The sequence below is a fragment of the Glandiceps talaboti genome, chromosome 14, assembly GCF_964340395.1.
Source record: "Glandiceps talaboti chromosome 14, keGlaTala1.1, whole genome shotgun sequence".
Classification (NCBI taxonomy): domain Eukaryota; kingdom Metazoa; phylum Hemichordata; class Enteropneusta; family Spengelidae; genus Glandiceps; species Glandiceps talaboti.
Window position 1 is genome coordinate 750001 of NC_135562.1, and position 25822 is coordinate 775822.

At 34.9% G+C, this 25822-nt stretch overlaps 1 protein-coding gene across 10 annotated transcripts in view; it reads right to left on the reverse strand.

The window, feature by feature from the left end:
• LOC144446036 (protein 4.1-like) overlaps positions 1-25822 on the reverse strand; it is an 82688-nt gene that overhangs the window by 50680 nt on the left and 6186 nt on the right. For all 10 annotated transcript variants that reach the window (XM_078135715.1, XM_078135707.1, XM_078135713.1 and 7 more), the window contains exon 2: positions 6547-6711. In XM_078135715.1, the coding sequence (XP_077991841.1) occupies positions 6547-6699 (153 nt within the window). In that variant the 5' untranslated portion in view covers positions 6700-6711. The remainder of the gene's footprint in view (positions 1-6546; positions 6712-25822) is intronic.

Genomic DNA, 25822 nt, shown 5'->3' on the forward strand with positions numbered 1-25822 from the left:
AGTTCTAATGCATGTACATATTATCTACATACATACAACTGAACATTGGGATACTCAGTACACAAGTGAGCACTTCTTTGCAATTTCCAGTTTATATGAGTCTTATGACCAAGGTGTAAACATACTGAAAAAAAAAGCATAATGATAAACGTCTTCAACGCTTAGCAAGTTTGCTTCCAAGTTTTACAGGGTTTTTTTTGTGAAGGTGAGTGAGGATAAAAATCACCAAGTCTGTTATCACCATTCCTTACAAATAATGCAATACTAAGCATACAAAACTGTTTGTAGTCCAAAGTTCTCAGCTTATCAAAAAAGTATGTTGTGTGTATTGATTCAAATTTTAATACTCATAAACATAGAAATGTTTGCAATTTTTACCAAATTTACCATTCTCTGTTACCAGGATTCTCTAACCTTTGCAAAATTATTACAATTAAAACACGTGGCAACTATAATTTATATGCACTATGTAGATACGAATAAAACACGTGGCAACTACAATTTATATGCACTATGTAGCTACTAAACTCAGTAACCATCAGTTATAGAGCGTTGCACATTTTATACACCGCTAGTTTTGCTTTCAGGCATTTTATAACTGGTAACTATAGTTTTATGCATTGTATGGGTACTGAGTATACTTTTATGTATTTTAAAACATCAAGTGCACAGTTTTCACACATTTGGCAATTTGCTTTAATGTATATTACACATGACAACTACAATTTTATGGGTACTAGGTACAGTTTTATGTATTTTAATCATTAGCTGTACAGTACAGACTCAAACATTCTACAAGAGGCCAGTAGGGTTTTATACCTTCCACAAATGACAAATAGATTTTACTCTATCTTGCAAATAATAAAGTACAGTCATACTGCCCCTACTCCAGAGACTTGTCACTTTGCCACGTGGTTTGATAATACTATTTGCCAGAATGCTAGCCAGTGTGCCAAGTCAAATAAGTCTCTGGGCTAGAGGGTCATATATCTAAGTGTTATGCAAACTAGTATTCACAATATGGATGATGTACTAGTAAGGTAATGTCATTTCACAACTACTCACTATATTTGATGTACATGTATTTACACAGGTCAAACCATAACTATTGGTAGCAACCTTTTACCTGGATGAGTCATGTATGAGTCATTCATTCAACTCTTTCTTCTTTTCAAGTATCAAGGGATCATGACCTTAATACGACTTTTTAGTTTTCAGTTTCCTTTCACTATAAAATGGTCAGTGATATTTAGCATATTTTGGTGACAATATGCCTTAAATTTCATGCCCTAAATTACACTGTACAAATGGCCAGTGACATTTAGTATAGTTTGGTGACAATACGCCTTCAATTTCTAAGATAAACTGTACAAATGGACTTGACATCTTAACACATTTCACCATGATTTATTCCGGGGTGGGGGCAGGGGGTACATTTTACCATAAATAGATTTTAATAAGTGACTGGCAAGAAATACTGAATGTTTGACTGTGTATTGTGATTTAACACACTTAGTATCATACACACAACCTAGTTTTGTACATACAAGTAAACCTCAATCCCTCAACCCACTCCGGGTAGCAGGTGTACCATTTCTTAACATTGAATACACATCAGAAGACATGCTCTCTGCACAAAGATGTAGGCACCCCTTATTATTTGCATATGTTGTAAACTGCAAGTGACAGATCCATAGTAGCCTAACTGTAGTCTTGTGTCATGTGACACTGACAGGTCAATTGGTAAATATATTGAAAGTCCTACATATACATGACACACCTGGTGCATACCCCTTTACCTGTTAGCTTAGTGGTCAAACTCTCTTCTGTAAGTAGTCTGGATGTCAATGTGGTATGGAATCATTTCTAACTCGTAAGAGAGGTCTTGAGATTCGATAAAGGATAACACTACACTACTCTATAAGAGAATACAGTTTCTCAACACGGAGTATGATTCCACACTACTTTCGTGTGAAACTGTGCAAAGATTCAAGTTGCTAAAACACTATTCCCGTCTAAAATTAAAACATTCCTAACAAAGACAGTCATATATTTCATATTTCGATGATTTCCATGGACATCAAATTATTCAAGATCCCCACCCAAATAGTCTATATTATTTGTTTGAATGAGTTTGTTACAAAATCTCAACGAGAGACTGTTTTGATTACGACTTGGGTTACGAAAGGTCATACCACAACATACCTATAGACAGGATTACATCAACGAAATATCTGTCTGGTGTCTACTGGTATAAACATTGACAATAAAGAAAAGATAAATTTACAAAACTTCCTACAGATGTGATGTGGTGTGCTATATTAACTACATACTGAGAGTAATTCTTTAGGTTGAAGGACACATTCCATAAAACCACTTTGTTTTGTCAATGACTCAATTCAAATGGTTTAAGGATGAATCTTTATCCTATAACTCTACAGTATGTATACATTGATTTTGTCACAAAAAACTTTCAAGGAGATGGGGGTTACACCAAATACGTTTACATAGGATTTAACAGGCAGGGTTTTTGTCAAGAGTAAGTATGTAAAACCTACTTGAGTTCCACGGTTCCCCTCCTTAAGTATGGTATACGGTGTAGGAGATCTCCAACAGTGTGCCCTCTAATGATAGCCAAATTTTGTTCTTGCAAGTCAGAATGAGAAAACTGGCATTTTTTGCGAGTCACCACATAGTAAGAGATAGGGGAACACCAAATTTCGGTGCAGCACTAGAAATTGTGTCAGTTGTGCTTCAAATTGGCTTAGAGGGCACACTGATCACCACATAGTAAGAGATAGGGGAACACCAAATTTTGGTGCAGCACTAGAAATTGTGTATGTCAGTTGTGCTTCAAATTGGCTTAGAGAACACACTGATCTACACCTGCATGTGTATGGACCTAGGTTTGTCCAGGCTTTCCTTATTACATGTACCATGTACCTGATAAAGGGTATCATTTCTAAAGTAAAACAAGTCACCTTGTACAGTACAGGTACATCATGTCTGCATTATATCACTAATTATTTCAATACACTGTTTTCACCATCATACAGATGTCTGAACATGTTTTATTGTTTAACAGCTTCTCAACACTATGTATGTCAATGTTTTAATAAAGGTAATAAATGGGTGGAGTGGAGTTCCCCCAAGGTATTTATTGCTACATTATGACCTAAATTATTTCACCACATTCCCATCTACATTATTTCACTGGATGTCCTCATTTCTTACTAGGGATCCTCCTCACCAAAATCATGGTACAACTACAATGTATGGAAATGTATGGAATTTCTCCACATTTCCTACCTGTCATTGGGGCTCCTCACCAAAGTTATCGTACACTTCGGAAAACTATGCAATTTTAATCACATTTATCTCCCTCTCAGTCTCATACCATGCACCACCACTCTGCCCCACCCCTCCCCCTCCCCTTTCCCCTCCCTCCACTCATTAAAATCATGGTACACTGTATGGAAAACTATGCTAGTTTTACCAGATTAAATTATGGTACAAGGTATATCGAAAGCTATGGAATTTTAGTAGATTTACCAATCTTAATGAAACCAATACGTAATGTACAGTAAAGTAGGTAAAACCTACAGTATGTATACAAGTTTACCTACATTTTACACAAAAATGCTACTGAAGAGTAAGAATTTGTACAATTATCAGTATTTCCTGCTACCATGGTTACCAGACATAGACACAAAATACACACGTAATACAGATGAAACTAGGTCTTTGTAAATAGGACAATGTTTACTATTCTATGACATCATCCAATCCACACCACCTGTCACTTCCTGTTACATTTCACAAGTCTCTGTATGAAATATTCACTTCTATACATAATAACCCATACAATGATATGTACACTTGAAAGATTAATCTCCTGTATCATATACCCAGTGATGTACATAACACTTTGTAGATGTACATACCACTTTGTACAAATGTGTTGTTTTGCTTGGTGAACACTGATAACATTGATGTCAACACTTTTCTACAAATCTACTGCATTGCTTGGATAAAAACAATGTCATTGATCTCATCTTCATTTTAAGAAATAACTGTCAATTCAATTTTCAAATTATTGATATGAAACGAGAGTGTACTCATATACAGTCAAACTTATACATGTTTAGACAACCCTGGCTTCTTCAGGGTCAGTTTTTGCCAAAAAATGGGGAAAATGGGGAACCCTAGGCTAGTAACAGAAAGGGGACATCATGTAAAATGGCATAGTTTCCAATACATTGGACCATATACCATGTAATTTTACATGGGAACCCTGGTAAAGTGACTTGGGGACTCAGGTAGATTACTGACCCTACCTAATACCAGCAAAATAAATTTGTCGGGAAAAAATACAACAAAATGGCTTCCAGACATGCGAGAAGGTAATCCACAGTATAATAAAATAAATTGTTTTGAAAGTACATTATATATATTTGCCAGGTCCCAGAAGGTTGGTGTTGAGAAATTTACAATTAAACATTTTTTTTCCTAGATTTCCACTTTCAAATATAGAAAATAAATTACTGTGGCATTGGTGTAATTTTTTTCAATTACACCTTTCACCTTATAAATGATTCGTAATGTTAACTGACATTGTCAAACCATTAGGATTACCTTTTGATCTGATTTGTTTTATAAACACAGAAATTGATATAAATGATGAATTTCTAATATTAGACTTGTTTATACATAAATGATACAGAATGGTGCACTCATGTATGTACATGTAAATATTCAGACAAATACATACTGACTATGCACACTAGCACAGACAGACAGACAGACAGACAGACAGACAGACAGACAGACAGACAGACAGACAGACAGACAGACAGACAGACAGACAGACAGACAGACAGACAGACAGACAGACAGACAGACAGACAGACAGACAGACAGACAGACAGACAGACAGACAGACAGACAGACAGACAGACAGACAAATATATACATACATAGGCATGCAGCATGTGAACACTACACTTACACTCCCAGGTACACATGGTACACATACATGTACACATACATGTACACACTACACTCCCAAGTACATATGGTACACATACATGTACATTCATGTATGTTCATGTATTCCCTTCCATAAAATTCACTTACTGGAATTCATTCAAGGGTCCCCTTTCAAATGTCATGTCATGTCATGTCATTTGTTCCATAAATATACAATGTAGGAATTAAGATGAATTTTCTATATCTTTTCATTTCATTTCCATGACCAAAACAATGACTGGTCATGGAGTTCAATACAACTAGTTCATTCTATGGAAATTAACAACAATGGACTCCATTTTTGACATAGAAACATCACATTAATCCATCAATGATTCAACAAGGCGAAATAATGTAGAATGAATACAAGAAAAATTCTGTATATTCCAAAACAATAATATTTCATTTAATTACCTAGTTTGAACCAAGCTTCAAAGTGTGCTATGAAGCATATCAATATTAGAACTGAAAATATAAAACTAATTCTCTCTCTCTCTCTACTAAAAGCCATATAATATCTGAGAAACTAAGTGCTATGCTGATGAATACATGCCTTGTTACTTGACAAGCTATCATACACTGAGTCACTCTTTGTGATCATAAATTTGGACTTTTTTAATAAACATTTCATACAAATATTTCAACATCAGTTCTACACATGAACAGCAATTGCGAGGACATCACTCATATACATTCTAATGTATTACATTATTAAAGAATTTTAAATTATACTGTACATTTTTATTTCATGCAGTTCTCTTAAAACTGGAATAATTTCAGTATTTATGACTCAGGCTTACAATACACAAGAATACCCTCCATTTTCTTATTTCAGTTTGACGTCTCTAATGCTATCTATCCTTCATCGAATCCCTTGGGATTGATTGAGATGATTTGATACCACCTTAGCATCCAGACTAGTTTGACATCAATTTGAAAATAACAGTTTTTCAGAGACTAAGAGGATGGTTGAACATTTCTGCATGATTGCACACATCACATAACAAACATGCCTGGACACAAATGCACTTACTTGAATGAATAAGTACATGCAAAATTTATACACAGACATGCATACATCTATGTGTATCCATCCAGAGACAGATACACATGTATACATGTACATACATGTGTAAGTACAATACATGCATACATACACACACACACACACACACACACACACACACACACACACACACACACACACACATACACACACACACACACGCACATACACACACACGCACACACACACACACACACACACACACACACACACACAATTTTACCACTTGCCTTCTAGAAACAGTAGAAGTGCAGAAATGTAATAGTAAGACTCATATATGAGAGTTTCAAATTAAAACTACAGTCAATTCCAAATGAAACTATCAATGTGTATTTTTGTTCAGTTTCATCTCATTAGACAACATAATCTTCAACAGGTTTTCCCGAAATTCAAACCACTCCTACTCTATCACTGGAGGGCACACTTCATTTGGAAAGGTCTATTTCCCTTACCTCCACTTCCACATTAATTTCAGAGCCATCTAACAGAAGAATTCGACATGACTGGGTTTTGGTTGACTTTTGCACTCTCCTTGGTTCTGGTGATTTTTTCGACGGTGAGGACTGCTGGGGTGCAGTACCCCCTTGTCCTTCTTCTGTCGTCATCTCCCCTTAATTCTGGAAGAACACAGAATAACAGAAATGAAAATTACAAAGAAGGAAAAAATGTATCCATTGACTGTCTAAGAACATAAATATTCATTATTAATTGGTGGACACTTACGTGTATGCACCACAATGTAGTCTTTTCTCCAAACACAAATATTGAGGTACCATGAAGCATATATTTCACAACATAACTCATGATCCATAGGACATGTTATCATCCAGTGTTATTGAGGTGTTATCAATTTACATTTTTTCAATCATGTCATTTTCTGAAGCCTTTGAGCCTTTACGTTTGCAATTGATCTTTACTATGGAAGAAGGAGTTCTGTGAGTGTGATCAATAATAGACACTATTTTCACTGGAAACCAATACATGTCAAATCAAGCTATGTATACAAATGTACAGGTATACAACAAACACCCATACTCTTCCTTTCTTTGTATAATAATTACCTCATATACATATATATTAAACAGCTAAACCATATGTGCCTCACATTCAATATTCCTTGCTGTTTCTGTTGGCACAAATACCCCTCCCCTTAAATTACACTTTGTACATGTTCACCACTCTTCTTGCTGTTTCTGTTGGCACAAATACCCCTCCCCTTAAATTACACTTTGTACATGTTCAACACTCTTCTTGCTCTGCCTGACATTAAACTACATTTAGCAACACTTCATGGTTTGCACATATTTATGGCGACATAAAATATCTATTTTTTGGTATAATTTCTGTATATGCGTGCATATTATGGTGTTTATTGCTGTAATATTCTAACTTTAATGGCTACATACATCAATATATGCCATCATTAATTAATTCAGATGCCATTGATATGTACTGGTATACAAATAACAAAACAACAAGATATGTTTTCACAAGATATATTTTTAGAGTACGTACAACATATGCAGTTACTACTTTATGATGTTTATTGTAAATGTACCATGCAAACATTCAGTTTAGGTACATGAAGGTTTAAATTTTGAGACAAGTTGATGTCTGGTACCTGCTATAAAGCAGCGGATCCAAAACGGTCAATTTTATACACTGGGCTGCATCAAGGTGACAACAATGGGTTGCTTCATTTACATAACAACAAGTCTTTGTTAGTTTAATCAGACTTCTATTGTTTTTAAGAAAATCAGTATTCTATAACTTAGTATTAGGAGAACCCATCTAACAATAGGGTTATAGTTCCTTCATCTACTAGTATTGTTCATTCACATATCCAGCACCATCTGTTATAGAGTGAACAAGTTGAAATCTCTCCTCTCATCAAATTAGGCTGTGTGTATTTTAGTTCTTGTGTGCATCGCCAGGTTAACAAGGTGGTTGTTCCAACCAAGCTTCATTCAAAACAGGACTAAGTTATTATCGTTTGACAGGATGACCACAGAATCCTTTTCAAGGCCTGGAATTCAATCGTAGATTCTTGCATTGTGATATCAATGGGGACACAAGGATTATATGCAGGATCATTCTTTTTCTTCTAGACACCCTTTTTCTTTAGTTCTGCCAAACAACTGTTTTCAATAGGTAAATTTTACTACTAATTGCAACTGGACCTTTAGAGCACCACTACATATACTTTACCATTGTGGAAAGCATTCATTGTGTGTATATGTTTAACTTTCAACAGGTAAATTTATGTCAAGTCTGTAACAAGTTCCTACTTTAGAAGAAAGCATTCATGACTTGTGAATGTCATTAACATTACTTTCAATGGTAAGTCTAATGTAATTAAATCTCAATAAAAAGTACATTTGGATTTGAAAGAACACGTCTCATGGGTATTTTATGAAAGACCACCTTCAACGATTTACATTCACAATAATTCTACCTGCACTTAACCTACATATGTTTAACTACATGTACACAATGTCATACTTCTTTGGTTACTTGTAAGTACCATCCTGTAAATTGGACAACAACCTATTTCAAATCTCATAATGTTTTAAAACAAGGTCAATTATTCTTTATTTGTGAATGATATTGGCAATATGATACAACATCAATGGTAGGGAATTTTGGGTTCAGATATAGACCTTCTCTAACTCAACCCTACCCAACCTGTCCCATCCCCCCAAATCCAAAACAGTGATCCCGCGAAGTCAGTTGAACATGTTACAAACTGACAGCAATTCAGGTGATACACCAACACTTTGTGTTCTAATTGTCCATTACTATGTGGTGACCCCAACTATAAATTTAATTTGAGTGTTCAATCTTTCCATGTCAAGATATAACATAACAATTTTATAACACATACATGTACTGTGGGGCTGTCTGTGAACAAATATATTTCACTTGTTTTGAAGAATGTCTACCAATAGTTAATAGTTATTGAATTGAATTTTGTAACCATTTCTAACACAAGCCAAGTTACATATAAGTTATATTTGGTAGTATACAGTAGTACTGTGAAGTCCATAAAAACAATCCTGGGAGACTGCTTAAAACTTCCACCACCCTTACACAAGGCTATAAACTTTGATTTATAGTCAGAACTGACCTCACATTGACCCCAAATACGCTAAGTAGGCTGGCCAGACTGCATATCACTGCAGACTACGTCATTTGTTTACACTGTACAGTCTTAACTTTCGCTTTAGTATGTACAGCAAATACTGTAGACCATGTCATTCTATATTTACACTGTATCCACGTACTTTAGTTTTAACTTTCACTTGAGTACAGCAAATTCATAAAGCAGATTTTCAATTCATCCTTTACATGTACATGTGTGTATGTATGTGTGTGTGTGCGTGTATGTGTATATGCATGTGTGTGTGTGTGTATGTATGTGTGTGTGTGTGTGTGTGTGTGTGTGTGTGTGTGTGTGTGTGTGTGTGTGTGTGTGCGTGCGTGTGTGTGTGTGTGTGTGTGTGTACGTACCCAGGCATCGCTGTGTATAAATTAATACAAGTACAATGCAGGTAAATTACATGTACACTTGTCAATCTCTTTCAAGAGTCATTTATTATATTCAAATGTAATAATGTGTATAGTACTAAGTAATCAATCAAAATACAACATACATGTACCATACATATACATTTTCTACAGGAGTTCCACAGATCTATGGTACACGGTACAAACTTTAAAATCCCAATCCGCACGGATTCCAGCTACATTCTCCCCAACCCTACTCACCCTACAAAACCCAACTTCCACTTGAACAATTAAAACTAACACAATGAAATTATGAAATTACATATTGGCATGTGGGAAAGATGTTGATTGTAATAGTATAGCATAAGTAGAATGAGTGGAATGCAGAGAATAGTTTACATTTCATACCAGAAACATACACTGCATGAAGTTAGTTAGTAGATGTCCGGTTGTATTCAGTGATTGGTTCTTTTTATGCTTCAATACACTCCTGGTATGATAATTTATTCAATCTAATGCTAATAATTGTATCATTGTATTCCACTACTCTGACCACACATGACCTTCACAAGGTGTCCTGTTTGTTCAGAAAGAATTCAAGAATAAACCACAATACCACAAAATAATCATTCTGTCTGTAAGATACAGCTGCATACTACATTCACTGAGATGTAGTTTAGATGCCTGAACAAAACAATGATCTTCAATAGTCTACTCCCATGTGTGAGTAAACAATGAGAAAAACTGACATTTCTTGAGAAAAAGAGATACGGGAACACTAAATTTTGGGGTGTCACTAGATATTGTGTGCATCAGTGGTACGTCAAATTGTCTTAGAGGGCACACTGGTCTACTCTTAGGACAGCAGTGATACAAAGCATACATGTCATTGGTACATACAAGTAGACAGTTATTCAAATCTATTTTATTTCTAATTTCTACATGATGACTTACTATGTCTTGCAATAATCTGAAGTAATCATATCTAACACATTATGTACAGTTGTAACAAATCTAAAGGCAATAGGTGAGTAGATCAAAGTGCACTGCATGTAGCATCCTCTTAGGAATGACACCATTCATAATTTATTTCACTACAGACACTTCAAATTCATCATAAATTGTCTTGTGTATACAAATAGAATGTACAGCATTCTATCTCATTCTATATACTTCAACATACTAATGCAGGGCTTGGTGGTCAGATTTATCTAAGTGAACAGTTTCAGCTACAATTTTCCACTCATTTCCATTGGTCTAACACAGATTACCACACTATAAACTTGGTAATCAGGATAAAATGTTTGGTAGTCTACATTTGGTATATGACCTTGACTACTACCTATTGAGTCCTGCCGAATGACATACTGACCACTTTCTGGTTATCAGAATAACCATATGTAAATATAACTACAGTGAGACACCAACAGCTGTCACTGTGTACATATAACTGTACAAAAGATGACTACACTAGATTAGAATGTCTCATCTTCTGCCTTAGGGTTTTACACAATTCAACTAATCAGCTATTCCATACACTGTCATTATCTTGTAATTTTGTATAGTCAATTTTCCGGTTCCAAGATGCATTTTGCGAGATGATGTCGCTTATGTTGTTACATTTGAAATAACATTTTCATAAGGAAATGATGGAAAGACATGCTGACCTCTTCCATTATCAATGATTTTATAAAAAGACTAAACAGCATCAATGACAGACTGTGATTTTACAGGTGAACCTAGGATAACATCAGGTGACAACCATCCCCCTGAGTAGCGCATGCAAACCCCTCGTCATGTACACAATACATGGCATTGTATGGAGAAATGCGCAATGCATCTTGGAACTGACAACAAGTCTATATACCAATGTTTGCTGAAAATAATGAAATTGAAATTCCTTTGCACAATTTCACAATCATTGTATAAAATGTAGAAAATCCAAAGCTGACTATGTATGATTTTCTTGACTTGACATTTCAGATTTCAAACCAAGACAAGACCAGGTCATTCCTTTACAGAGCAAACCAATCACATCAAGGGTTTTCCAAAGACCTTTGTGGTCTGTTTGACCTATGATTTCTTGCAGCTAACAATACATTTCTTTGTTACATAAAGTCCTCACGACTCCATGATTATTCCTGAAGAGAACATCAATATCACTCTTATAATTTAACTATGACAGTAGTACAAGGAGTAGACAGCAAAGACAAGTTAGTCACCCTGTGACCTATGACATACCATCTTCACTTTTATTGCAGGCTACCACAAACAAGTCTATACACACTAAATCACAACAGAACAAGTCAATTTCAGTCTTTCAATTTCACAGGGAAAATGTCCCAGTACACACTAACACAGAAAAGTCATCACAAAACACTCACTTTTGTATCAGATTTACAAGACAACATGATTAATTCTAATCCAGTAAGTTGATGTACAGCATATACATACGGAGAAATTTGTTAGTCAAGTCTTAGCAGAACAAAATATTGATCATATGTAATCATTGAGGCTCCACTGTAAAATTAAACTTACATATACATATATATGCCTGGGATAGAATAAGTCACTTTTGTCTCAATTTCTTCACAGGCCCAAACTTACAGCAACATATAAACATCACTATAGTACATTAAATTTCATGTCAGTCTTGACAAATCTATCAATGACAAACCACAACATGAGAGAAACAAGCCTTTCAATTTCATAAATGACATGTTATGAAACAAATGTGATCAATCCATCCCTAGAAAACAAGAACAGAGACAGACACCAACCACTTTCTGTGATTAAAAATGTATTTACACAAAACTGTGCATGTGTACATGAATACCAATGCAGGCACCACCAGCCTCCTTCACTCTCAGTTGAGATGTTCACCCTTCGACTCTAACAAAACAAGGTATTCAGATGTCAACCAAAAGGTTAAAGGTCAATGCAGGATTCTTATTGACGGCCTTTCAGCATTCTCATCAGTTATTCCACAGCCAATGCTTCACACACTGCATATGACATACACCTACTAGATGTCCATACCTCAGGCAAAGCATTGGATTAGTGACAATACCTACTAGCCAGCAGATTATTCACTATGCATATATCTCCTTATCATGTCTACACTGCTATTTGCAGACTTAAATTGCAAATATGTGCTAAAACTGCTTGGGGAAAATCACTATATTTTGATGAAGCGCCAGCAGGTGCCTCCTTCCTTGCAGCTCAGAAAAGATACTTAATACATTGATACAATTTATTGCACAGTGAGAGGCCTAAAAATAGACATGTTTGTCCTTGGGTTCATATCATTAGGAAAACAAGCTTTGAATGTTAATACCCATTATGGGTGGCTTTTTCAATAAATATGAATGATGCCATTGCTGGCTCATTGGTCAAATTTCAATAATGGGTATGACAAATTTACATATTGAAAAAAAATATACAGCAATTGTCTAATAATTCTTTAACATTTATAACAAAGCAGCTGCACAATTCTATATTGCATATTTGGAAGCTCCTGATACATCTGTGACTAGTTTTAATAATGTGTTATATGTAGGGATGATAGGACTTTGATGGACTGAGTTGGCAACTATGAATCCATAGAAATCTAATGTAGTTTCACACATTACTATATACATTTTGATAACATCAATCTTTGAATTTAAAATTTGACATATTTACTGACAATTCTGAACTGCTTAATTCTAGAATTATACATGGTACAGTGCATTGGAATTCTTTCATTGATTGATGACACCATTTATAACAGTTATTGATTTATGATAGCAATACCCTAAACTTACATGTAACATCAGTCCATCTATTTATGATAGCAATACCCTAAACTTACATGTAACATCAGTCCATCTATTTATGATGCAATATCTTAAACTTACATGTAACATCAGTCAATCCATTTATGATAGCAATACCCTAAACTTAACATCAGTCAATCCAGTTATAATAGCAATGCCCTAAACTTACAGAAGTCCATCCATCAGTTTTTGAGCTTACATTTTAGCACAAGTGTACAGAATCCTTACAATTTCCACCTCCACTCAGACCACAGAGAACACAACACATTGGTGGTTTACAAACCACATGGCGGTTTACAGACCACATTGGCAGTTTACAGACCACGTTGGTGGTTTACAGACCACATTGGAGGTTTACAGACCACGTTGGTGGTTTACAGACCACATTGGCAGTTTACAGACCACGTTGGCAGTTTACAGACCACATTGGCAGTTTACAGACCACGTTGGCAGTTTACAGACCACATTGGCAGTTTACAGACCACGCTGGCGGTTTACAGACCACGTTGGTGGTTTACAGACCACGTTGGCGGTTTACAGACCACGTTGGCGGTTTACAGACCACATTGGCAGTTTACAGACCATGTTGGTGGTTTACAGACCACATTGGTGGTTTACAGACCATGTTGGCATCCAGACTAATGTCTATGATGTACTTGAAACAGCTTTGTTGTATCACTACATATTTTGCTAAGCTTCCAAAACTCAAATTTGCCACTTTACTCTTACATTCCACCCTTGAAAACAAAATAACATATTTACATAACAAATGTATTGTTAATATGCAAATTTATTCAAAACAACCTGCCCTTGCTTCAACCCTGCAGATGCAAATACACTGTTCTCTCCAGAACACAATGATGCGAGTTACAAGAAATTTTGTATGACAACAAAAAAGATTGTCATATTTTCACAAAATCCTAGGATGAAACCTAACACTCAAGGAAAGAAACCTGAAGTGTAATATTAATACAACCACTGCCCAAAGACTTGTCATCTTGCAATCTAGAGCTAACCAAACAGCAACATGTTTTAAATCAAAATTTTGTAGTTTGGACAGCTTGAGATAGTATAAGACAGTAGTAAAACAGTGACAACTCTCTGGACTGCAACCACTCTTGAGATATTGTAGTGACTGTTCTTCCACTTAGCTGTACTGCAAACCATACATAATCTAAGCCCAAGTGTTTCATCAAGATTAGACAACTAGTCCTGTTGATTGATGCATTGATAATAAGTACCTGGCTGCTGTTCAATTGACATTTAAAACAGTCAAAATGGAATGATGTTTACGGCTGAAAGAGAAACCTTTTAACAGCAATCGTGTCTCTTTTTTTAAATGCCATCAGCTTTCATTTCAAATGACAAAAGTGTTCAGGTACCATAGCTTCATTTCCATAACAATTGTGGGTTTATTACCATTTGAACAATCAAAAGGTTGGCACTTTCATATAAATTCAACCTTTGACCTAGCGGTTTTCAGGTGAATTTGACCTCTGACCTTTATCAATCATTTGCCTTTGATTATTGCAGTCATGGTTTGCTTAGTTTATGTTTGCACTTCTTCCAGACTTTGTATATGTAAGGTTAACAGACTTACTTATGGATTGAAATAGGACACACCCACCCTCAACATTTCTACTATGCCAATACAGTGATTTAAAAAGTTCACCGGGGTCACGAACATAGCCTGGAAAGTTTACACAGGGTAGTGAACTCTATTTAACATATTGAGAAATCTGTATATGTTATTAGAGAAAAGGTACATGTAATGTAAATCTCACTTTAGACTTAGATTACTTGTATGTAGCACTCAGTTTATTGCAATCAACAACTGACATTCTCAACACACTACATGTACATACATGTACAAGCCATTTAGATAAAGTGTATTTCTGAATCTGGCCCCAGCAAACTTTATGCCAATATGTATTCTACATGTATATCACCTTATCAACATTACCATGACAACATTTCGATTAATATGCTTCACAGATATCAAATGTGAAAGCGTTCATTTCGATGCGTAGGAGTTATGTAATTTTCTAAATGGAGAGATTACTCATTTGATATCTAGCTCTACACAATTTACTACATATCATATTTAATATCTAGATCTACACAATTTACTACGTATCATATTTAATATCTAGCTCTACACAATTTACTACATCATATCATATTTAATATCTAGCACTACACAATTTACTACATCATATCATATTTAATATTTAGCTCTACACAATTTACATCATATCATATTTAATATCTAGCACTACACAATTTACTACATCATATCATATTTAATATCTAGCACTACACAATTTACTACATCATATCATATTTAATATCTAGCACTACACAATTTACTACATCATATCATAGTGCATCTTTGCTCTTTTTTCGATGAAAAATTCACCAATGTTATACACATGATAGTTTTTTGATAAAGTAATTTTGTAAAATAGTTGTCATTACCTATTCAGAAAATGTCTTCATGTTTCAACATCAGTAACTTTGTTGCTATGATTACATCACTACCTTCATCAATACATTATCAATGTGGATACTTCAATTCACATCAGTAACCATGATCTAATAACTGCAAGTAACTGTCAGCCTTCATTATACTTTTTACCACACATATTTACATCAGTGCACACTTGTTCCAATGATCAGACCTGGGTTTGAATTTAACTTTTGGGCTTGGTAGTCAAATTTAGCCATGCGAACTGTTCCAGCTACAATTTTCCACTGATTTCCATCGGCCTAACGAACTACCGCATTATTGATTTGATAGGTTAGACACAATGTTTGGTAGACTATATGCCCAAGACTACTGCTAACTTTGAGCACTGGATCCTTACATTGACTCTCTACATATACATTCAGTTGCAAGATGTTCATATCAGGACCTGCGAGACAAACACACACCTACTATTCCTACAGTTCAACACGAGCTTGCTGTACATATATCTTCTCTTAGAGTAAATGGACCATACTGTAATATACATAATATTATGTCCCTATAGTCTTATATTTTATCATCTTGTCAGACAGTAATATCATTATTGAAATAGTCATATTATATATCTACAACATTGATTATGATACACAAACATTTGGTATCTGTTAGTGCCATATTCACATGGGGTGACCAATACAATAGAGTTATTCAAAAATATGTTACACTGTATGTCCTAATCTGATTAAAATCCGATGTATTGTACACTTCACGATTTCTTTTTGGCTGTTACGTTTATTGTCGTTTGTTCTTAAAAACATTCTACACATGAATTTTAATCTATTACCCAATCAAAGAATGTTTTTGAAATTCTAATACTGTAAACCTAGATATATTCAACGCTACAAAATTTTGCAATTTTACAGTCTTCAGCTACGTTCTCAAAGACTAATTTTTACTAATTACCAGACTGGTACATTAGCCCCATCTACACGGCACTAAAAATCTTATCTGAGCCGAGGTAGGATTCAGGATAGTTTGAAGCCCGTGTAAACACAAACACGTCCTGAAACCGTCCTGAAACTGTCCTGACTTCGTCCTGTGTTCTGTCGGTCAGGACGGAACGCGAGGCATCTATGCTGTAACCTTCCTATGTGTAGACACAAATCTATCCTACCTCAGGTAGGACTTGGGACTGCCTCAGGTAGGACGACCTACGTGTAGATGGGGCTAGTGTGTTCATATACAAGAAGGCATTTTAGTCACTACTTATTTTTACTAATTACCAGACTGGTACATTGTGTTCATATACAAGAAGGCATTTTAGTCACTACTTATTTTCACATTTTTGTTTTTCAATGAAATAAGTGTAAATGATTGGCAAAACTTTCCAGGTTCAAAGTTTTCAGATTCAGAAACATCTATGACACATGTTCAACTTTAACTTTAATTGCAGCCAGGGCATATCTTGAAGCTATGATACTGTTTGATACAAGTTACAAACATGTACCGATACAGCTGTTCTATGATAAGGATTTAATTGAAATACTGCTACCAATCTATAAGTGCCCACAAGAATGAAAGTCACATTTCTAAGCTGACCTTTGAACCTTCAGTCTATTTATTACTTGGAATATAACACCATCTGGTACAATTTAATATTCTTTGAATCAAAAGTAATGTGGAAACTTCTGATTTTTATTGCAACTACTTGGAAAACATTACACGAGACTGTAAGCCTCAAGACGGAGATATTTTAAATGATTACTAAAATGGCTTCATACTGATAAAAGTACAACATGCTAACACTCTAAAATATGAATTCATTACATGACTAAAGCACAAAACTATAAGTGTGACTAGTGTGGGGTTGCAGGATTCAGGCCAATATGCAGGTAATTTGGAGGCTGCAGGTCAATTTGCAGCCACAAGTTGACTCGCAAAATAACGCTACTGCAAACCAGTCAGTAAAACCAGGCATTCCATTTCTAACACATACACATACACATACAAGGAATTCTTTGAAAAGCACAATTTCTATAGAATTCACTACCATGACCTTACATATTATAGCTATACATGTAAACTTTACCTCTATTTAACGGTACAAAAATACAAAATGGCTGCCATATGACAGACAAAATTTTCCACAGCACGCAACCTTTTCAATTTGTAAATAAATAAATGAAACCGGAAGAGACGAGACTTTATCATACACATAATCAGCTACAAAGAAAGGTGTAAAACTGAATAATTGTTAAATACCACAAATATTATATATCATATAATTATAAGAAATGAGAGATAATCAGATTCACATTAGCTGATAATAGAAAGTTTTTATCCTTTTTAAATAAGTAATAAGCTGCCTAGTCTTGGTTTCATCTCTTTAACACCCACACAAGTTGACTAATAACACTCTCTCCTTTTTTATTATTTCAAATGATTAATTTTTTAGACAACAATGGCTTGCCTCAGACTAATTCAATGCAAGTACCATATGAGTCATACCAGCAATATACAAATACTATTTTGTATTCATTGGGTCAACTATCTGAATCACTACAACCTTTGACCTATGACCTCCCAGGTTCTCACTCAACCTTTCTTTGCATAGTGGAAGCCATCCATCAAGTGAAAAACTAGAAATAACGACAATCAATCTAAATAACAATGTGTTCTTTTATTATGTAAATTTTAGGGGCACTACCATTACTTTCGAGGGAGAACACTAGACATCGATATATTTTTGATGCATGCAGTACAAATATAAACTCTACCTGCATTCATCTCGCTTCCAAGGGTTTCCCTCCAAATTTAGGCATGTAGAGGAGACTGTCAATTTTCCCAGATTCATACCAATATCTTACCAGTATACCAGGGTCCTACTGTCTTTGCTTACACACAGCACAGACCAATATTTTGGAATTATGTTAATCCTGCATATGTACATTGTAAGATATGTCATGTTGTTCACCCTATCAGGCTTCTCAACCACTGTAAGATATGTTGTGTTGTTCAGCCCTATCAGATTCTCAACCACTGTAAGATATTTTTGTGTTGTTCAGCCCTATCAGACTTCTAAACCACTGTGAGATATGTCATGTTGTTCAGCCCTATCAGGCTTCTAAAACCACCGTAAGATATGTTGTGTTGTTCAGCCCTATCAGACTTCTCAACCACTGTAAGATATGTTGTGTTGTTCAGCTCTATCAGACTTCTCAACCACTGTAAGATATGTTGTGTTGTTCAGCCCTATCAGACTTCTCAACCACTCTAAGATATGTTTGTGTTGTTCAGCCCTATAGACCACAGTAAGATATGTTGTGTTGTTCAGTCCTATCAGACTTCTCAACCACTGAGTGAGTGCTGGCTCATAGCATGGCACGAATGTTGTATCTTACAGACTAGTGTACAAGTAGTTATACTAATTTAATGTATACAAGAATTCTCCATAATTTTCATAATAATTCTGTATAAATCAATTTGAATTATTCAACTTTCAACCATTTTTGTAATGTCAGAGAGCATTGTCATTTGTTCATGCTACATAAATATTATACAGCTAGACTTCAATCCTATAATTTGTAACAGCCAGTGTTGTGTTTTCAGAGAATGTGGCATTTGACCAGTAAAACATGGTCAAAATTGAACACAGGCGTTTAGGTGTCTACATACATGCCTCCTACATGTACATGACCTAAATTGTGTACTATGTGCATTCTTGGCTAATTATGAACATTTTAGAATAACAAAATATTTTAATGACCCTGACAAGTTCATTACAAGGTTCTCCAAGTTGATCAATTACATGGATATACTTGTGAGTCCATACTGTTTTGTATATACATACCCTTCTTCAGGTCAAGTCCATGTAAAAGACAGTGGTCAGGCAGGATTATGGATTTTATGCTTGTGAGCCCATACTGTTTTTATATGGGCCATTAAGCAGATGAAATCTACCACAGTTCATGGGCCATGTTATCAGAATTTCCCATCAATTTATGTTGAATTCACCTTACACAAAACTAGATAATTTCATAAATTTCACTGTATACAGTATATATGTTACTTGAGATATTGAGTCTCTGAAAGTAAACCTTCATCTTAAAGACTAAATTTCCACTTACAGTAACTAAACTTTTCACTAAAATGTCTGGAATGAGGCCTATCTCCTCCAACCTCTCATGCATGTACATGACTAGAAGGACCATATGTCTGAGTGAAGTGGTTGCCATTTAGAAACCATACAACTCCACCATAATTACACTAATGAATCTCCCGAGGAAAATTCCAATTTTCCAGTAGAATACATTAGCAAAGTGGTGACCTGACTATAGGTTACCTCCCATCCTGTTTACAACACTTTCCTATTCACCTCAAAGGGAAAATGTACTCCATCCCACACACTGGCTGTTTGCCAATTTATTAACAATAGTAGTGAAAGTATTACCAGAGACTGTGTCCTTACTAAGGATGGCTTATTTTAAGGTTGATTAATTCATTCAAACTGTTACAAGGATTAATTTATTAGAATAAACAGCCCATAATACACAACATGGACAAGTGCATAGATAGGTACAGTAGGTCAAAATCAATGACAGTTCAGCCAAACATTGTACCAAGGTTCTTGACAAAAAAAATACTGAATTTACACTTTGCCATTTTAAGAGACTTCTCAATCCACTGCAAACATGTACCTGAATTTATTGAAAACCTTAAAAACACTGACATTTTCAAGCAACTGCCTATGAGCATGATAATGTAGCTACTGAGAAATAGTTTAGAGAACTTTGATGTCTTTTCACTTAGTCTACATTTCCATTACATTTATTTTTGAATGCATATCATGATACTCCCAGTACTTTGCTGAGTCCCTGTAATTCTCACAGTAAAATTTACAATACTTTCCTACACATTTGAATGTATTTTTCAAAAGAAACATGACAGAAAGCATGAGAAATTCAGTATAGATTCCACCATTCCCAAACCATGAATAGAAACAATACATAGCATTCATCAAAGTAAAACACATGTAGACCCCTTTGTATGAACAAAACGTCATGTCAACATTCCTAGCCTACAAACCACAGTTGAGTTTATCCCCTTCAATACTGAAAACATTCCCGCCAAAATTGTTTGGACAAAATTCTTGTTTTATGTAAGTTTTTGGCATATATCAACTTCATTTTAGACTGGAATTAAAGAAATGTTACTTCCTGATAAAGTAATATTATTGTAATTATGAAAATATTCATATAAATTGGGTCCCCATATTATTTACAACTCGTCTCTAGTCATGAAAGGGTTATTGAATATCTGAGTTTATCATTCTAATACTCTGTACAAACTGACAATGTTTACTAACTGTGGCAATGTCTCGGCAACCACCTATGGATCACCTGTCACTACTTCAGGTGAATTTTCCAAGCACTCAACACTGCAATCAGTAGGGGGCCATATTGGATTTGTTGTATGACCATAGCATTCAAATACAAACGATACGAATTACATTTGTATTAAAGACAGATTTGTTCATAAACAATGTGCATTTGAATATTTCTATTTGGCAAAATTTCTATATCAATAGAACAAATTTGGGCTATATTACTAGTACAGGAACTGTGGTTGCTGGTTGACATACTACTAAATTTGTGTATTTAAAATATGTATATACTGCACTACCTTCTCATAGAATTGTATACTATCATAATTTGATGGAATATATTTCAAAATTGAGTCACTGTATTCTATTGATAAATTAAGTATTATCAACCCATTGGTGGTGAACATATGACATGAAACTCTTGTAACAAGATAAATGCGGCCGTCATTGAAGACACCAATATATATATCATCAATGTTTATCAGTCTAACATGTGACATGAAACTCTTGTGACAAGGTAAATGTAGCCGTCATTGAAGACACCAATATATATCATCAATGTTTATCAGTCTAACACTTTGTACAAACGGACAATGTTTAATTATTGGGGCAGTGACTCTACTCTAACTTCATCATTCTAACACTGTACATACTGACAATATTTACTTACTGTAGCAGTGTCTGACATGTTGACTTAGAACACATAGCTTTACCATCAATTTATAATGACATATAGGACAAGAACACTTTCATCTCCAACCGATATTGAATCAACGCATTCTTCTAAGTCCTCATCAAAATTTCAATGTTGATTTACTTTGGAATCTAGTCTTAAAAGACTGACTACAAAGTCATTTAGTTTGTAGTGCAACACAGGACAGCTGTTCTACTTCTGGTTAAGATTAATAGAATCTCTTGAATAACTGCATTGTACTCTTCTTTTTAGGATGTAAATAAAGTAAAGATATGACTGTAGGTGTGCACAACCTAAAATATATCCAATATTACGATTCCCATTCTGAGTGAAAAAGTTCTACTCCAAGTCAAACAATTAGAAGCGAATTCCTGGGATTTGCTTACATTTTTTGACTGAATAGTAGTTTTCACTCATTACTACATTGTATGAACCCAGAGTATATGGACATTTACATGTATTCTTGTACCATTCCCATGTTTTCTAACTCCTCACCACTCATTGAATGACCACAACTGAGTACTTTCACTTGTGTACATCACAGACACAGTGATCACAACTTCATCAAAATCAAAGTTTAAATTTACTATTTTATCATTTCATTGGACTTGTTTTAGTGTAGACAACAGACTTCAATATATGATTTCTCTGCTCTTAATAAATTTCCAGGAAACAGAAGTACAAAACTCACCCCAGAATAGAGGGCCCCTGATGATGAAAACAAGAGATGACCTTATCACAATACATCTGAATACACTATTCACTTTTTCCTGCCATTGTAATAAACACTTTATAAAGTGACAGACTGTTCAAACATAGATAACAGAGCAAATTTTTATCATAATTGTAGCATATGTTGAGAACCAACCCTTTCATGACTTCCAATTTACTACATACATTTGTAATGTTTCATGTTTTTATAGAGCAGTTTGTTCTTACTCCATTATGTTGAAAACCAACCCTTTCATGACTTCCAATTCACTTCATAATTATATATATGTTTTAATATGTCTTATTCCATTTTTCCCATTTCATGCGATGTCGTTTATTTAAATTCATGAATACACCTGTTCATCTCATTACAATGGCTTCATTGTAAGGGATGGGAATAGGAATAGATACATGTACACTAATTGTTGGCAAAACATGATTACCAAGTTAGGATGAAACCATGCATGATACTTTTGTATGATCTGACCTCAAATTGTATATATTTAGCATGGAATCCATACTAACTATAATACATCTTATATCCTTAGTTTGTAGCCAGCATTGTTGCAATGCAAAGCAAGGCTACTTTCACATTTAATCATATCCATTAACAGTTCATGATCACTGAGTCACAACTAACCCTCTTGTGAAAAAAACCTAACAAGAACACTGTATCAAGGGTGGTAGGTAGTTCCAGTATTGTATGTGAGAATTACTGTACAACAGAATTACTATGAAATTGTTATAAACTGATACATGATTCCTGTCCTAAGTTGATGAGAAAACAATGATAATATTACTGAGTGTTTCTCTGCCTTATCTCTCTGCTTTGTCTTACTAAATTCTTGGCATTGTTTTTATATAGCAAATACTTTCATAAATGTATGTGACACACATACTACAACCTAAATACTACAGACCCATGTTTACATAACCTAATATAAACAACTATTTTATGTCTGTTTACTCTAATTTAATGTTCCATGTCTGACATCACATCAGTAAGTGACAATAAATAAAGCTGAAATGAAAATGATTTTAACCCTGGCAAGTCAGTAAAACATATTGATATCAAATTTGAAAGCTATTACCAACTATAGTTTTGATGACAATAGCGGCTAAGCCCAGAGACTTGGCTATCGACATGTAACTCAACATATTGGCTCTACAAATGCTGTTCTCACTAACAACATAGCCAGGCCAGGCCAGGGAGCCAAGATTCCGGCAACAACATTGCCAAGCCAAATAACCAAGTCTCTGGCTGCAATGACACAGTCAGTATCCAGCTGGAACAAAAACGACAAATCAAACTTCATGTCAACATGACATTCAAAAATGGTTACTTACTGGTGTCCTTGGACACTTAATATCAATGTGTGTAAGGTTTACTTCTTTACAAAAACTTTACAAGTACACTGACCTGCCACTTGGACATCAATACACGCTATCAAGTCCCACATATTCTCACACCAACTTTCACTGAGTTTAATTGAATCATTTTATCATCTATTTTGCTTCTGTGTACTCAAAATCTCTCACTTCCTGTTAATACAGATACTGTTACAGCTGTTTGGGTAGTGAAATGAAGACAGTTTTCAACAATTGTACTCGCAATCAAATATTCCTGGGCTTATGCAATTATACTGTCAAATCAATTTTCAGGAGTTTCTCCAGGAAAAAATTTGCAGATCATTTATTTCATATAGATTGTCATTTGATTTATTACTATATTAGGGAAATCAGAATTTTCAATATTTTAAAGTTTACTCTACTTTCCACACTCTTCTAAGTATAGGTTTCTCCTATACTTTTTTGGGGTGATGTGAAGCTACTACAAAGTTGTCACTGATTGGACAACATACATACTTTTTATCACTCATTAACATTACAGCCAACAGATGTGCTTGCTTCCTTTGTTTTCTAACCAATCAGAATAACCCTTATAAAGTGATTCAGACACATTATCGACATTCCATATCTTCAAATGTCTCTCAGTGAGTGTACTAACCCTGATATTAGAACAATGGAATCGAACCATATCATGCATCAGTGATCACCAGTGTTTCCTATTCTTGAATTTGTAATTTAGGTCATTCAGATTTAGAAAAGACCAGTAAAGTAGATCAAATGTAAAGAAGTCACCCGAGCATTTTACTGTGGTTCCTACTATTATTCTGATACAAGGTGGGGAGACTGTAGTTCTCCTGGCATTTTACTGTGGTTCCTACTAACATTCTGATACAAGGTGGGGGGACCTAAGTTCTCCTGGCATTTTACTGCCGTTCCTACTAACATTCTGATACAAGGTGCGGATAAACTATCCAGAATCATTACAAGAGTTTCCTTTCCCAACTATTGCAAGGTTCTGAATTACACAGAATTTTTTTTTGTACAGATAGGAGAGTTAAGAGTCCGTCTCAGTATTTTGGAAACACCACCAACAAGATATCAGTAGAATGGATTAGGATGTCTAAAATTCTGGTGCACAGCAATGAACTAAGTTTTGACTGTATAAAAACTGTGACAATGAGAACACGTTGTTGCCACACCCTTTACCATGACCTAGATTTAGTGCCTGTTAGTTGTTACTGTCTGTGACATATCTTATCAATTAGTCAACAACTGCACATGTCCTTACATAAACTATTATCTCACAAGTAACTGTGTAGTAAAGAGGCTATTACTCATTCTGTATGACAACTAGTAGATAAAATCTACACAAGTTCCAAGTTTATTTTACACAGGGTTCCAATCTGATCTGATCCGACCAAACATATTCATTGTGTATGACAGCTACATTGTATTTGTCCAAGCAGTGAGTGAGTAAAATCTAGTTTACTTTACAAGGGGTTTGGATCCACCCAAAATTACTAATTGTGTATAACAACTACATTGTATTTATCCAAACAGTAAGTAGATGGTAAAATCTAACCACATCCCAAGTTTATTTTACCTTTACGGGCTTCGATCAACATTTGATAGCATTGCATCTTGAGGAAGTCAACCATATACATGTACATGTGTACACTGTAGAAAACTTTAATATGACACTGGACTTAGTACAAAATATATACTCAATCCACCAAAGTTTAGTGATTTTGCTGTTTGCATCAGTTATTATGCATTAATCAGGATAATGAATGACTGA